The 12,837-nt window shown below is 41.4% G+C and overlaps 1 protein-coding gene across 1 annotated transcript; it reads right to left on the bottom strand.

The window, feature by feature from the left end:
• Window positions 1–170: 170 nt before the first annotated feature.
• On the bottom strand, window positions 171–6,875 carry LOC143100524 (uncharacterized). Its single transcript, XM_076263773.1, has 8 exons — window positions 6,623–6,875; window positions 6,094–6,384; window positions 5,185–5,433; window positions 4,730–4,834; window positions 4,573–4,617; window positions 3,650–3,700; window positions 3,268–3,309; window positions 171–3,100 (listed from the first exon to the last, which is right to left on the bottom strand). Exons 1-8 carry the CDS (start codon window positions 6,678–6,680, stop codon window positions 171–173), a joined length of 3,771 nt encoding a protein of 1,256 aa, XP_076119888.1. The 5' UTR covers window positions 6,681–6,875.
• Window positions 6,876–12,837: the final 5,962 nt, after the last annotated feature.

The raw sequence follows: 12,837 nt of genomic DNA on the forward strand, positions 1-12,837 counted from the left end.
TGTATTTACATGTAGATTCATATAATATCCTTCATTAAATTCATGACACATTTCTGAATATTAGACTACTTTTTACTTTTTTCTGTTAAACTGTTCTACTTACATTTCCTTCTTTTCTTCCTGTAAATCTTTAAGCTCCTGATTGTTTCAACTGTTGTGGCTGCCTTAACTCAATAACTTGTCTGACTTTGACCTATGTCATCTTGATGCATCTCCACCTTTTCCTTTCCCTCCTTTTCTGATTGAGAACCGTTTCTCTCTTCATTCTCTGGGACCACGTCCCTCCCATCCTTATTGTTGTCACACACATCAGTTTTACTACTTAGTTGTTCCATCTGATGTTTCATTTGATCATCTTCCTCAAGGCCTTTGCCTTTCACTGGTTCATCATCAGCATGGTGTTCCAATTGGCTCGGCTCATTCTGTAGTTGTCCTGGAAACTCAGTCTGGAGCTGCTCTCCGTCTGTCTGTCTTTGATGCACCTCAGTGTCCCCTTCTTTTTCTTCCAGCAATGTCTCCTTGTCTGGGTCCCTGTTAGGATTCATCTCAACATCTTTTTCATCCACCTTTTTATTTTCATCAGAAGTGCTGTTGTTTAGATCATCTTGCTGTCCATCTTTTTGTGTCCTGGCTTCCCTTTGCTCCACATCCTTCTCTACTGGGTAAGGGTTTTCAATCTCGCTAAGATCACCCACATCTTCAGCCATATGATCTTCAGGCCCATGGTGTTTCTTTTCATCCACTACTTTCTCATTACCCTGGACTTTGTCAGCATCAACCTCACAAACCTCTCCCTTTTCCAGTTTACAGTCCTCTTCTATCTGAGCATCACTTTCACTCTTCTCTTTTAACAAATGCATGTCATCTGTCTGTCTATCATATTCAATTTCCTGCTCTCCATCACTGTCAGTGATATTCTTATCATTTCTTTCTTCCAGATTGGTGACAACATGATGCTGTTTCAATGGTTCATCCTGCGACTGGGTGCTGTCAATATGCCCTCTCTCCTCTTCCTCTCGTCCCCCCTCATGTTCCAGGTGTTCCTCATTCTGTAGCTGACCTAATGTGTCCAAGTCTTCCTCTTCAGATTCAGATTTGGGCAGCACAACTTTTTTTCTTTCTTCCTCCTGGCTGTGTTCATTTTCTTTTTCAGTCTCAGTCTTCTCTTCATCCTCTTCAGGGCTGTTTGTGTCATTTTGCTGTCGGTCTTGTTCGGTCTGTTCTTCCTTGAATTCTTTCGCCAGTAAATCCTTAGCCTGGCCATGATTGCTCATCATTTCTGTTTTTCTATCCTGCTCATGATCATCTTGAGTTTTCATAATTGTATCAATTCTCTGGTCTTCAGGTAAACTGTCCTGTTCCTCTAATGCCACGGGCTCTTTAGGCATGCTGTCATCTACTCCTTGCCTGTTCTCTTCCAATTGAGTATTATTTTCTACCCCTCCATTCTCTGACTTTATCTCACTTTCTTCATCAGACATTTCATCTGTCACACGGATATCTTGATGATCTTGGTATTCAGGCAAACTCTCCTGGTCTTCAGGCAAACTGTCATGTTCTTCTATTGCAACAGTGTCTTCTTTAGGCATTATTTGATCTTCCCCTTCCTTCAATGGGGTCTGTCCCTGTATTTTATCTTCCGCTGGAGTGTTAGCTTTGGTCCCTTCATTCACTGACTTAATCTCACTTTCCTCACCATTTGTCTCTTCGGTCACACTGACATCTTGACAAACAATTTGCTGCTCCTCCAAACTGGTATCACTACCCTGCTTCAAAAGTTGGTACTCCTGCTCACTATTTACACTCACTGTGTCTTCATCAGATTCATCTTCATGCCTTAACTCATTCTCCTCCCTTTGATTTGTGTTATTGTCCACACCCTCACCCTGCTCCACTGCACTCTCCATTTCCATTTCTCTCTCGTCAGGACATTTCCCCTCTTCATGCTCTTCGGTCCTTTCCTCATCTAATCTTTTGTTTACATGTGGCTCCTGTTCTCCTCCATCCCTAGTCTGATCCTGTAGCACTTCAGCTTCTGTCTTCTCCTGATGTTCTGGAGTTCTACTGCCTTGTTCATTTTCTCTAAGAGGCTGCTCTTTGGTTATGATGTCCTCTTCCTCGTCTTCATCCTCAGCGGTCCTTCGTCTCTCCTGCACTGTACTACTATCCTCCTCCTCTCCTAAGCTCTCTGTCTGAGGGTCCAACTCAGCTTCACATTGGTCATCCTGTTCATTCTCTTTTTCATCCTTTGGAGTATCTTCCTTTAGATGCTCCTGAAGATCCTGTTTTACCTCAGGAAGTTCTTCCTTCAGCTCACTGCCATTGGCTTCCTCCTCTTCAAGTTGATCAGGATGAACAATCACACCATTCTTTTCCTTATCCACAGAACTCGCTTCCACGGCCATCTCATGGTTCTCTTGAACATGCAAATGCATATCTTCCACTATGGTTCCTTGTTTTAGACTCTCTTCCTCCTGACTATTTTCCGTGTCCGTCCGCGGTCTATTTCCTTCTCTCTCCTCCTCTGCTGCTCCACTTTCAGACCTCAGATCTGTGCCTCTCACATTCTCTTCCTCTTCTTCACAGCTTTCCCTTCTGTCTCTTCCCTCGATCATGACAGTGACGTTGTGGGAACGATAGGTTTTGATTTCTTCGGGCACACCCTCTGGACTACCATGAGGAAGTTCCTCATCCTCATGCATGGGCTGATCTTTGCTGCATTCAGTGCAATGCTTTACAGCATTCAGTTGCATGTCAGGCTCTTCTGCACTAGATGAGAAGTTAGTAATGACAGCTAGTGCTGATTCTGCACCATGTAACTCTGGTTGGACCTCCACAGCCTTCTGGTCCAGTGTGGCTACCTCAGGTACAGGTATGGTTTTTTCAGCACTTTGATCTTCCTGCTGCAATCTTCTGGCTGTAGATTTGTCTGGACTGTTTAGGTCCTTTGCTACACAAGTGCCATTTCCCCGTTCATGTCCTGCTCTAGGAGGCCTTAGTTTAGCATGGCTTGGAAGGGTTGCTCGTAAGGAGAATGAAGTATTTTCCTCATTGTCTGTGTCTTCAAGGCCAGAACCACTCTTCTGGTTGTGGTGCACAGCTTAAAAGAACACAATAAAATAATCACAATTCAGCACTGGAAAATCCACTTGATGTATTACATATTATTTTGGTATTGTTAAGCTCTCTAAAGCCTCTGCGTTTTATGATTTATGTGTGTTTTTGCTGTTGTTTGTTTTGTTGTTTGTGTGTTTTTGTTCTTCTTACCACGAAACAGCCCTTTCGCTTTCCTCTTCTTTCCCCCTGCATCTTCAGTTGTGAAGGAGACAAAATGTCTTTATTGCACTTGTCAGATCAGTCAGAATCATGCTGTACCACTGTATCTGTACACTTACATTCCTTCACTGGCAGGTGCTTTTAGCCAGAGTACCTCACAGTGCAGCAAAGACCTACATTTTAATCAGTGAGCTCCTATCAAACCATGATGTTGTCAGTACTGTATCTAGCAGTTCACCTACAGGTTGATACCACAGTAATACCACTTTTATGTAGTTCAGTTATCACAACTAAGCATAGCAAATAACTCAACTGGATTTTATTGAAGCGAGAAATGATAAGTATCCATGTGTCTAAATATCAAAATTATTACCTGTGTCATTGTCTGTTGGCACCCCTGCTGACAGCAGGTTTTTGTTTTCTCCTTCACATTGGGAAAATATAAAGTGACAACATTAAGGCTTTTATAGAGAATGATATAATCATTGCAACATTGTAACATGTTCAATTATATGTTATCAAACATCCCCAGCAGTCAGTCAAGTTTGAAAGATGAATGTTATTCTAAATATGAGCAAGAAAAAATGTGAATGCATGTACAGATTAGAAGGTTACAGCTTATACTGCTACCACCAACCATGTTTTACTACAACTTCCTCTGGGAATGTTGGGGGGTAAATATTACACATGCATTCCAAAATTAATCCAGGCCAAAGTACTCCTTTTGTTTAGCTAAGTGGTCTGGTTGGTGGTGGTCATGGTCCTGCAGTTCAAATACTTCCTATCTCCTCTTTGACTCAATCAGAGTTCAACAAGGAACATTTAGTTTCACGCCAGGTGTGTCACTGAATAAGAATTCCAATGTGTGACCAATGTAACCCAATATTGTTAAGATACAGTTAAACTAGTTAATTATGTCTAATAACATTCTATTCTCTTCATATCTAAAGTTTGAGATTCCAGATCAGATTGTAATAGTTTTGAGTAGTGTTCTTTATAGATGATTCAATGTGGAAATTCACAATGGAGGACATTTTTGTCAATTTTCTAGGAACCCATTAAGTGCTAAGTTCAAGTCAGTATGGCATTAAAATGACTTTGAAGCCATTGTTTTAAGGTAAAATAACCATTGTGTTACGTTAAATCCACAAATTCACTTGTAGTACATCAAGAAGGACATCAGTACAGCCAAGAGGTATGATATAGCTATCATATTCCATTGACTGGCAGTTCATTAGAACTCACAAGATGAAGATTAACACCTCTTCCCACACATATAAGCCTAAAATGTCTTACCGTTTTCAATGTCCACCTGATTGTATGTCTGGTTCGGTCTTGGTTCTTGCAAATGAAACAAGACAGAGCTGTTATTTCAATACAAATGTTGATCATGCAATAACTTGCTATATACATTGAACTATAGATATTAAAGAAATATTAAGTTTTTGCTTACTTTTTTTCTGCTTTCTATAAACCAAGAGCGGGATCAGAATTAACAGACATAAAGCACATATGACAGACAGGACAATTGCAGCAATAATGCCGGGAGAAATGCCACCTGTATTAAAAATATGAGAATTAGTTTTGCTGCATGTGACAGGGACCAATGTCCTTCCAAAAGAACTGCACTAATATCTCTGAAGATTATACATGACCTCATTGTTTTCACTGCTGTTGATAGGGAAAGAGTTGTGCTTAACAGTAACATAAATCCTAAGGTCTTCAACTGACTGAACTGAACACACTTTCAACATCAGACTAGAACTGTGCAATGAGAATACACTAAACCAGGCATATAGCCTATGTGCACAGAATCACCCACTAAGTCAAATGCAAGACACTAGAAAAGACTTTAGGCAAGATGTGACACTGAAAATTCAAAACACAATTATTTTGTTAATTTCTGACCTGGCTGGCAGTCTTTTAGAGTGAACGTAACATATTTCTCGCTGATTTCATTCTTCACAAAGCAGGTGAAAACGGACTCGGGGTCCTCCTGTTTGCCAAGCCGCAGCTCTGAGCCTGGATGATCATACACCGTAGGCCCCCTCCACCTGTAGGTCACAGGGGTGTCCGCATCCACACCGCACAGGAGCGTTTCCCCCTCTGACTCCGGGTTGGCTTCTTTACACGTCACTTTTGGCTGTGGAACAGTATCTGCGAGTAAAAATAAACACTGTCTGTGTACAGCATAGTTTTTCTCTTAAGGTGTGTTTATTAACTTGCATTCTTGTTTTCCTTGTGCAGTGAACACAGCTAGTTATCAGTAGTGGGAAGTTATCAGGAGGTGTGTTCATGGGTGTGTTCGGTCCACTGATAAACCTGCCCTGTAGGTTGTGGGCACTCAGCAGTAAGGCATAAAGGATGCCTCATCCTGAACTAAAATGAGATCTAAATGTCTCGAGGTATAACATTGTTATAAATCCATCAAATGAGAAGCCCTGCGAAAGAATGCACTTCTGTCTCAATGTGAAAAGGCCTACGATATGCATTTTTAGAATCTGAGTCATAAAATGACACATAAAACAACACATTCTAACTTGTGAGGGGTCTATGCAGGTTAAATGTGCATTATTGCTTTTAAACCTTCATAGTACGATATGTACATAACAGGGGATTTTTAAAAGGGATTTAAGAGCCAATTAATGATAGGAGTTAATCGAGTATTAGTAACCATTTTGTCCATAGCTGGCACAACAGAAATATAAGGCCACAGGGTTGCAGAGGAAGTAACACATTAGTCATTCTCAGAAGGCAGTCTGTGTGTAGGCTGGGTGTACCCATGCGTAATTGCGCAAGATATGGGCAGCTACTTACCAATTACTTGAAGATTGTGTTTAGAGTACTGTTGCTTCCCATTTACAACAGTGGTTGACTCATAAACACCGTCATCACCTGTCTGTAGCCTCTTTATAGTCAGATCTCCTGAGCGGAGATCTAAAACAACCCGTTTTTTAAAAGGATCAAATGTTAAAATTTGTTGCTGATCGTAAACTACCACTTTGTTGCCATTATGTGTCCAGGTTACTTCCTCCAACGTTCCCCTTGTCTGTGGTTTTAATATTAGACTGCTTCCTCGTTCGCCAAGGATAGTACAACGCACTTCACCTGAAAACAGCAGAAACACATATTAGTAGGCTACATCCAATTCAAATAGATAACAACGAAGAACACTACACACCCACTGAGTTTCAGTGGCCATTTTAAACTTGCTACAAGTACAACATGATTTCTACTATCGATACAACTTTGATTTACTGTTTGAAGCTTCGGAGTATCAAAAACGAGAATATGCAAATAGGCTATCAATTGTGAATAAGGTTTTTTTTATTTAAAATAAACTTACCTACAGAGCACGTTACCAACATGAATGCCAGCAAATTAAGTACAGTTCTGTTCCCCATCGTGTGATCATGCTACTTGGCGCTTCACGTTTCGAGTTTTACACGAATGTAGCAAGGAGCTTACTATCCATCTAAAATGCTGCCATCAGGGTTGCCTACGTGCTGAATTATTATGATTAGTCAGCGAAGATCCATATGGTCGTCAACTAAGTTTGCAGTCAGAATGTCTGGATAGGCACAAAGGTAAACTGGCCATAGTCCCAGTGGGAGGAGCACGTTGCCACTGCGTAGTACATGCCTACCTGACTCCAGTAGGAGAGGCAGAACAGGTGATAGTAGAAATACCTGCTGGACTCAGTATATGACCACAGGCTTCTGAACGGCTTTTGTGACCACTGAAAAGGGTGGAGAAAGGTACCTTTACTCAGAGATGGGTAGTATTAATACATGTATACACATGGCTTTCAAGTACCAAATAGTTTTTTTGCAATTTGTATATGCTGAACCTAATAAAATGTATTTGAATTGGCATAAACACTAGTGTTCCAGGGTCTTTGGTAACTATTTCACTGATTTGGCTCAATAATATGTGCTATTTATATAGGGCATGGGGAATATGGGCAATGGTTGTGATAAGTGAAAAAGAATCAGACAGTGGTCGTCTACACACAAATATGAAACAAACCATGGTGCTGGTCATATAATTAGAATATCATGAAAAAGATTTATTTCAGTAATTCCATTCAAAAAGTGAAACTTGTATAATGTACAGTACTGTGCATTCATTCCACACAGACTGATATATTTCAAGTGTTTATTTCTTTTAATTTTGATGATTATAACTGACAACTAATGAAAACTCCAAATTCAGTATCTCAGAAAATTAGAATATTGTGAAAAGGTTCAGGTATTGAAGACACCTGGTGCCATACTCTAATCAGCTAATTAACTCAAAACACCTGCAAAGGCATTTAAATGGTCTCTCAGTCTGGTTCTGTAGGCTACACAATCAACCACAATCAATCCTTGTGTCAAACCACGCTTGAACAAGAGACAGCGTCAGAAGCGTCTCGCCTGGGCTAAAGACAAAAAGGACTGGACTGCTGCTGAGTGGTCCAAAGTTATGTTCTCTGATAAAAGTAAATTTTGCATTTCCTTTGAAATCAAGGTCGCAGTCTGGAGGAAGAGAGGAGAGGCACAGAATCCACGTTGCTTGAAGTCCAGTGTAAAGTTTCCACAGTCAGTGATGGTTTGGGGTGCCATGTCATCTACTGGTGTTGGTCCACTGTGTTTTCTGAAGTCCAGGGTCAACGCAGCCATCTACCAGGAAGTTTTAGAGCACTTCATGCTTCCTGCTGCTGACCAACTTTATGAAGATGATTTTCAAACAGGACTTGGCACCTGCACACAGTGCCAAAGCTACCAGTACCTGGTTTAAGGACCATGGTATCCCTGTTCTTAATTGGCCAGCAAACTCGCCTGACCTTAATCCCATAGAAAATCTATGGAGTATTGTGAAGAGGAAGATGTGATACGCCAGACCCAACAATGCAGATGAGCTGAAGGCCACTATCAGAGCAACCTGGGCTCTCATAACACCTGAGCAGTGCCACAGACTGATCGACTCCATGCCATGCCGCATTGCTGTAGTAAATTAGGCAAAAGGAGCCCCAACTGAGAGCTGTACATGCTCATACTTTTCATGTTCATATTTTTCAGTTGGCCAACATTTCTAAAAAAATACTTTTTTGTATTGGTCTTATTCTAATTGAGGGTGTGTGTTATGAATGAATATAATAAACAAGTTTCACTTTTTGAATGGAATTACTGACATAAATAAACGTTTTGATGATATTGTAATTATATGACCAGCACCTGTATATCATTAGATAAACATATTTCTATTATTTGTGAAACACCGTCATGTAATATTATTATAGAGCTTTTCCTATACTTTTGAATCTGAGACACTTACCACTGGTGGTATCTTCATGTTATATGATACCTAACCCTATAGGTTCTTGATAAGTCACACTTTAACAACACAGAGGTTACTGTAGACACTGATGGACTCCTGAACAGCCTTGTTTGCCATGACATACATGCTTAATCATTGCCTCAATGGACAACTTCTGTTATCCCTTTTAGATTCAAATCCTTGACCTGTTACTCTTAGTCCCTTAGATATAAACACAATATAGACTTAGTTGGTGTTCGGACTAGAAATCACAAGAGAAATAGAAAAAGAATGCATCATGCATGTTCTTCATTTGCTTGCGTACTGATTTTGCTCCGACACTTGAATGCCTGTCCCAAGAGGCTGTTCAGATAAACTGAGGTTAATAAGGAGATGTTAGACACCATTAAGTTATCACATTTCCTCCAACCTCCAGACTGTTACCCTCTGTTACCAGATATGAAGCTCACTCTCTGTACCTCCTTTGCCACCTCTACATTTGAGATTGAGTGTGAGTGCGGTGGTCAGCGTTAGTCTACTCCATTAGAAATGTAACAATTAGGTACGTTCAGTTTTTTTTTCTCGAAATGTGTACAGTTCATTAAAAACAGCACAATTATAAGACTTGGTGTCAGTTTTGTTAGAAAATTAAATATTGTACACAAAACATGATATAAAAACAAATACAAATATAGCTGCAAGCAGCAATGCGGGGGCCTAGCAGAGCGCTATAGCAGAAATGGCGTTGCCACGGCATCAGCAAGCACTTACAGCAAGAGGCCAAATTACACCAATGTCTTTGTGCGGTCTCACAATCAGCTACCATGTCCCTCTACCAAGTTTGGACTTCATACACCAAAGTGTTGCTGAGATGTGAGCTCACTTTCATTATTACAGCACCCCTAGAGGCCAAATGAGAACACTTTCCTTCATGTCCTCACAATCAGCTAATATGTCCCTGTACCAAGTTTGGACTTCATACACCAAAGTGTTGCTGAGATACGAGCTCACTTCCTGTATTACAGCGCCCCCTATGGAGGCCAAATGATTCCAATTTCCTAGTGCATCATCATAATCAGGTAACAGGTCCTTATACTAAGTTTGGACTTTGTACACCAAAGCGTTGCTGAGATACAAGCTCACTTCCTGTATTACAGCGCCCCCTATAGAGGCCAAATGATGCCAATTTCTTACCGTGTCCTCACAATCAGATACAAAGTCCCTGTACCAAGTTTGGACTTCATACATTAAAGCATAGCCGAGATGTTAGCCCACTTCCTGTTTGGTGGCTTCATCGCCATATTTGATTGTCTGTCACGGGCAAACAAAAATGAAATAAAAAAATCTGACAAGTATCGTTTGTGCGGCTCGGTCTGAAGATCATCTCTGCCAAGTTCTGTGAAAATCAAATGAAATTTGGGACCGCTGAAACTTTTCGTAGAGTTTAGACCAATTCCAATATGGCGGAGGTCCAATATGGCGGAAAGTGATGGGATAGGAGTCGATGAACTCGGGATGGTCCAAGGATTCAAATGCTACCTCAATTGTGAAAATCAGACAAAAGAGTCAAGGATCACGCGCATGAACGCATGTGCAGCATTAAACTGGTGGTGGCGCTACTGTGTTCAATGTATATGCATGAAAATTGGTGTGAGTGATTGGGACAGTGTCCCGACTAATGGTCTCGAGTTTTGTTATGTTAACTCAAAGCATCACCTAGATGTTTGTCCACTTCCTGTTTGGCGTCCTCGTCACCATATTTGATTGGCTGTCACGGGCAAACAAAAATGAAATTGAAAAATCTGACCAGTATCGTTTGTGCGGCTCGGGCAGAAGATCATCTCCAACAAGTTTCGTGAAAATCTGAGGAAATTTGTAACCGCTGAAACTTTTCGTAGAGTTTGGACTAAATCCAATATGGCGGAGGTCCAGTATGGCCGAAAGTGACGTAATAGGGGTCAATCAACTCAAGTCAGTCCAGGGATTCCAACGGTGCTTAATTTGTGAAAATCGAACACACCGTTCAATTGTTACATGCGTAAATGTGAGTCCAGATTCGACCTATTGGTGGCGCTAGAGTGTTCGGCATAGAGCTTTGTAAATTCGTGAGAGTGATCATGGGACGGTCCTGAATCAGGGCGCTAAATTTCATAATAATAATGACTTGCAAATACCTTTCAACCCAGCTTTTCAACTTTCAGCCAAACTTTGACCTGTTGGTGGCGCTAGACGGCTGGGTTTAGAGGTCCGTAAATGAGTGTGAGTGGTCAGTGGAGTGTCCCGGAACTTTCGACGAAAAAATCTGAACTTTTTAGCCAGGCGTTCTATGGGCTGCCATAGACTCCAATGGCAGAAGTGTAATAATAATAATAAATATAGCTGCAAGCAGCAATGCGGGGGCCAAGCAGTGCGCTATAGCAGGAATGGCGTTGCCATGGGATGAGCAAGCACTCACAGCAAGTTTGATGGCAATTGGATAAAGAACGGCTGAGAAATAAGCTAATTTACTTTGTTAAAGCACAACTAGAGGCCAAATTACACCAATGTCCTTGTGCGTTCTTACAATCAGCTCCCATATCCGTCTACCAAGTTTGGACTTCATACACCAAAGTGTTGCTGAGATGTGAGCTCACTTTCTTTATTGCAACACCCCTAGAGGCCAAATGAGACCACTTTCCTTGCATATCCTCACAATCAGCTAATATGTCCATGTATCAAGTTTGGACTTCATACAACGAAGCGTTGCTGAGATATGAGCCCACTTCCTGTATTACAGCGCCCCCTATAGAGGCCAAATGATGCCAATTTCCTACTGTGTCCTCACAATCAGATACCAAGTCCCTGTACCAAGTTTGGACTTCATACATCAAAGCGTTGCTGAGATACAAGCTCACTTCCTGTATTGCAGCGCCCCCTGTAGAGGCCAAATGACGCCAATTTCCTAGTGCATCCCCACAATCAGGTACCAAGTCTCTATACCAAGTTTGGACTTCGTACATCAAAGCATTGCTGAGATACAAGCTCACTTCCTGTATTGCAGCGCCCCCTATAGAGGCCAAATGATGCCAATTTCCTAGTGCGTCCTCACAATCAGATACCAAGTCCCTGTACCAAGTTTGGACTTCATACATTAAAGCGTAGCCGAGATGTTAGCCCACTTCCTGTTAGGCGGCATCGTCGCCATGTGTGATTTGCTGTCACGGGCAAATAAACTTAAAATTAAAAAATCTGACAAGTATCGTTTGTGCGGCTCGGTCTGAAGATCATCTCCGCCAAGTTCTGAGAAAATCGGAAGAAATTTGTAACCGCTGAAACTTTTCGTAGAGTTTGGACTAAATCCAACATGGCGGAGGTCCAATATGGCGGAAAGTGACGGGATAGGGGTCGATGAACTTGGGATGTTCCAAGGATTAAGACGCTACCTCAATTGTGAAAATCAGACAAAAGAGTCAAGGATCACGCGCATGAACGCATGTCCAGCATTGAACTGGTGGTGGCGCTAGAGTGTTCAATGTATATGCATAAAAATTGCTGTGAGTGATTGGGACAGTGTCCTGACTAATGGTATCGAGTTTTGTTATGTTAACTCAAAGCGTCACGGAGATGTTAGTCCACTTCCTGTTTGGCGGCTTCATCACCATATTTGATTGGCTGTTACAGGCAAACAAAAATGAAATTGAAAAATCTGACAAGTATCGTTTTTGCGGCTCGGGCAGAAGATCATCTCCGCCAAGTTCTGTGAAAATCGGATGAAATTTGTAACCGCTGAAACTTTTCGTAGAGTTTGGACTAAATCCAATATGTCGGAGGTCCAATATTGCAGAAAGTGACGGGATAGGAGTCGATGAACTCGGGATGGTCCAGGGATTCAGACGCTACCTCAATTGTGAAAATCAGACAAAAGAGTCAAGGAATACGCGCATGAACGCATGTCCAGCATTAAACTGGTGGTGGCGCTAGAGTATTCAATGTATGCATAAAAATTGCTGTGAGAGATTGGGACAGTGTCCTGACTAATGGTACCGAGTTTTGTTATGTTAGCTCAAAATGCCACAGAGATGTTAGTCCACTTCCTGTTTGGCAGCTTCATCGCCATATTTGATTGGCTGTCACGGGCAAACAAAAATGAAATTGAAAAATCTGACAAGTATCTTTTGTGCGGCTCGGGAAGAAGATCATCTCCGCCAAGTTCCATGAAAATCGGATGAAATTTCTGACCGCTGAAACTTTTTGTAGAGTTTGGACTAAATCCAATATGAC

This window comes from Alosa pseudoharengus, unplaced genomic scaffold, assembly GCF_046254945.1.
Source record: "Alosa pseudoharengus isolate Yale_2024_CS ecotype anadromous, Long Island Sound unplaced genomic scaffold, YU_APseudo_1.1 YU_APseudo_1.1_scf_3, whole genome shotgun sequence".
Classification (NCBI taxonomy): domain Eukaryota; kingdom Metazoa; phylum Chordata; class Actinopteri; order Clupeiformes; family Clupeidae; genus Alosa; species Alosa pseudoharengus.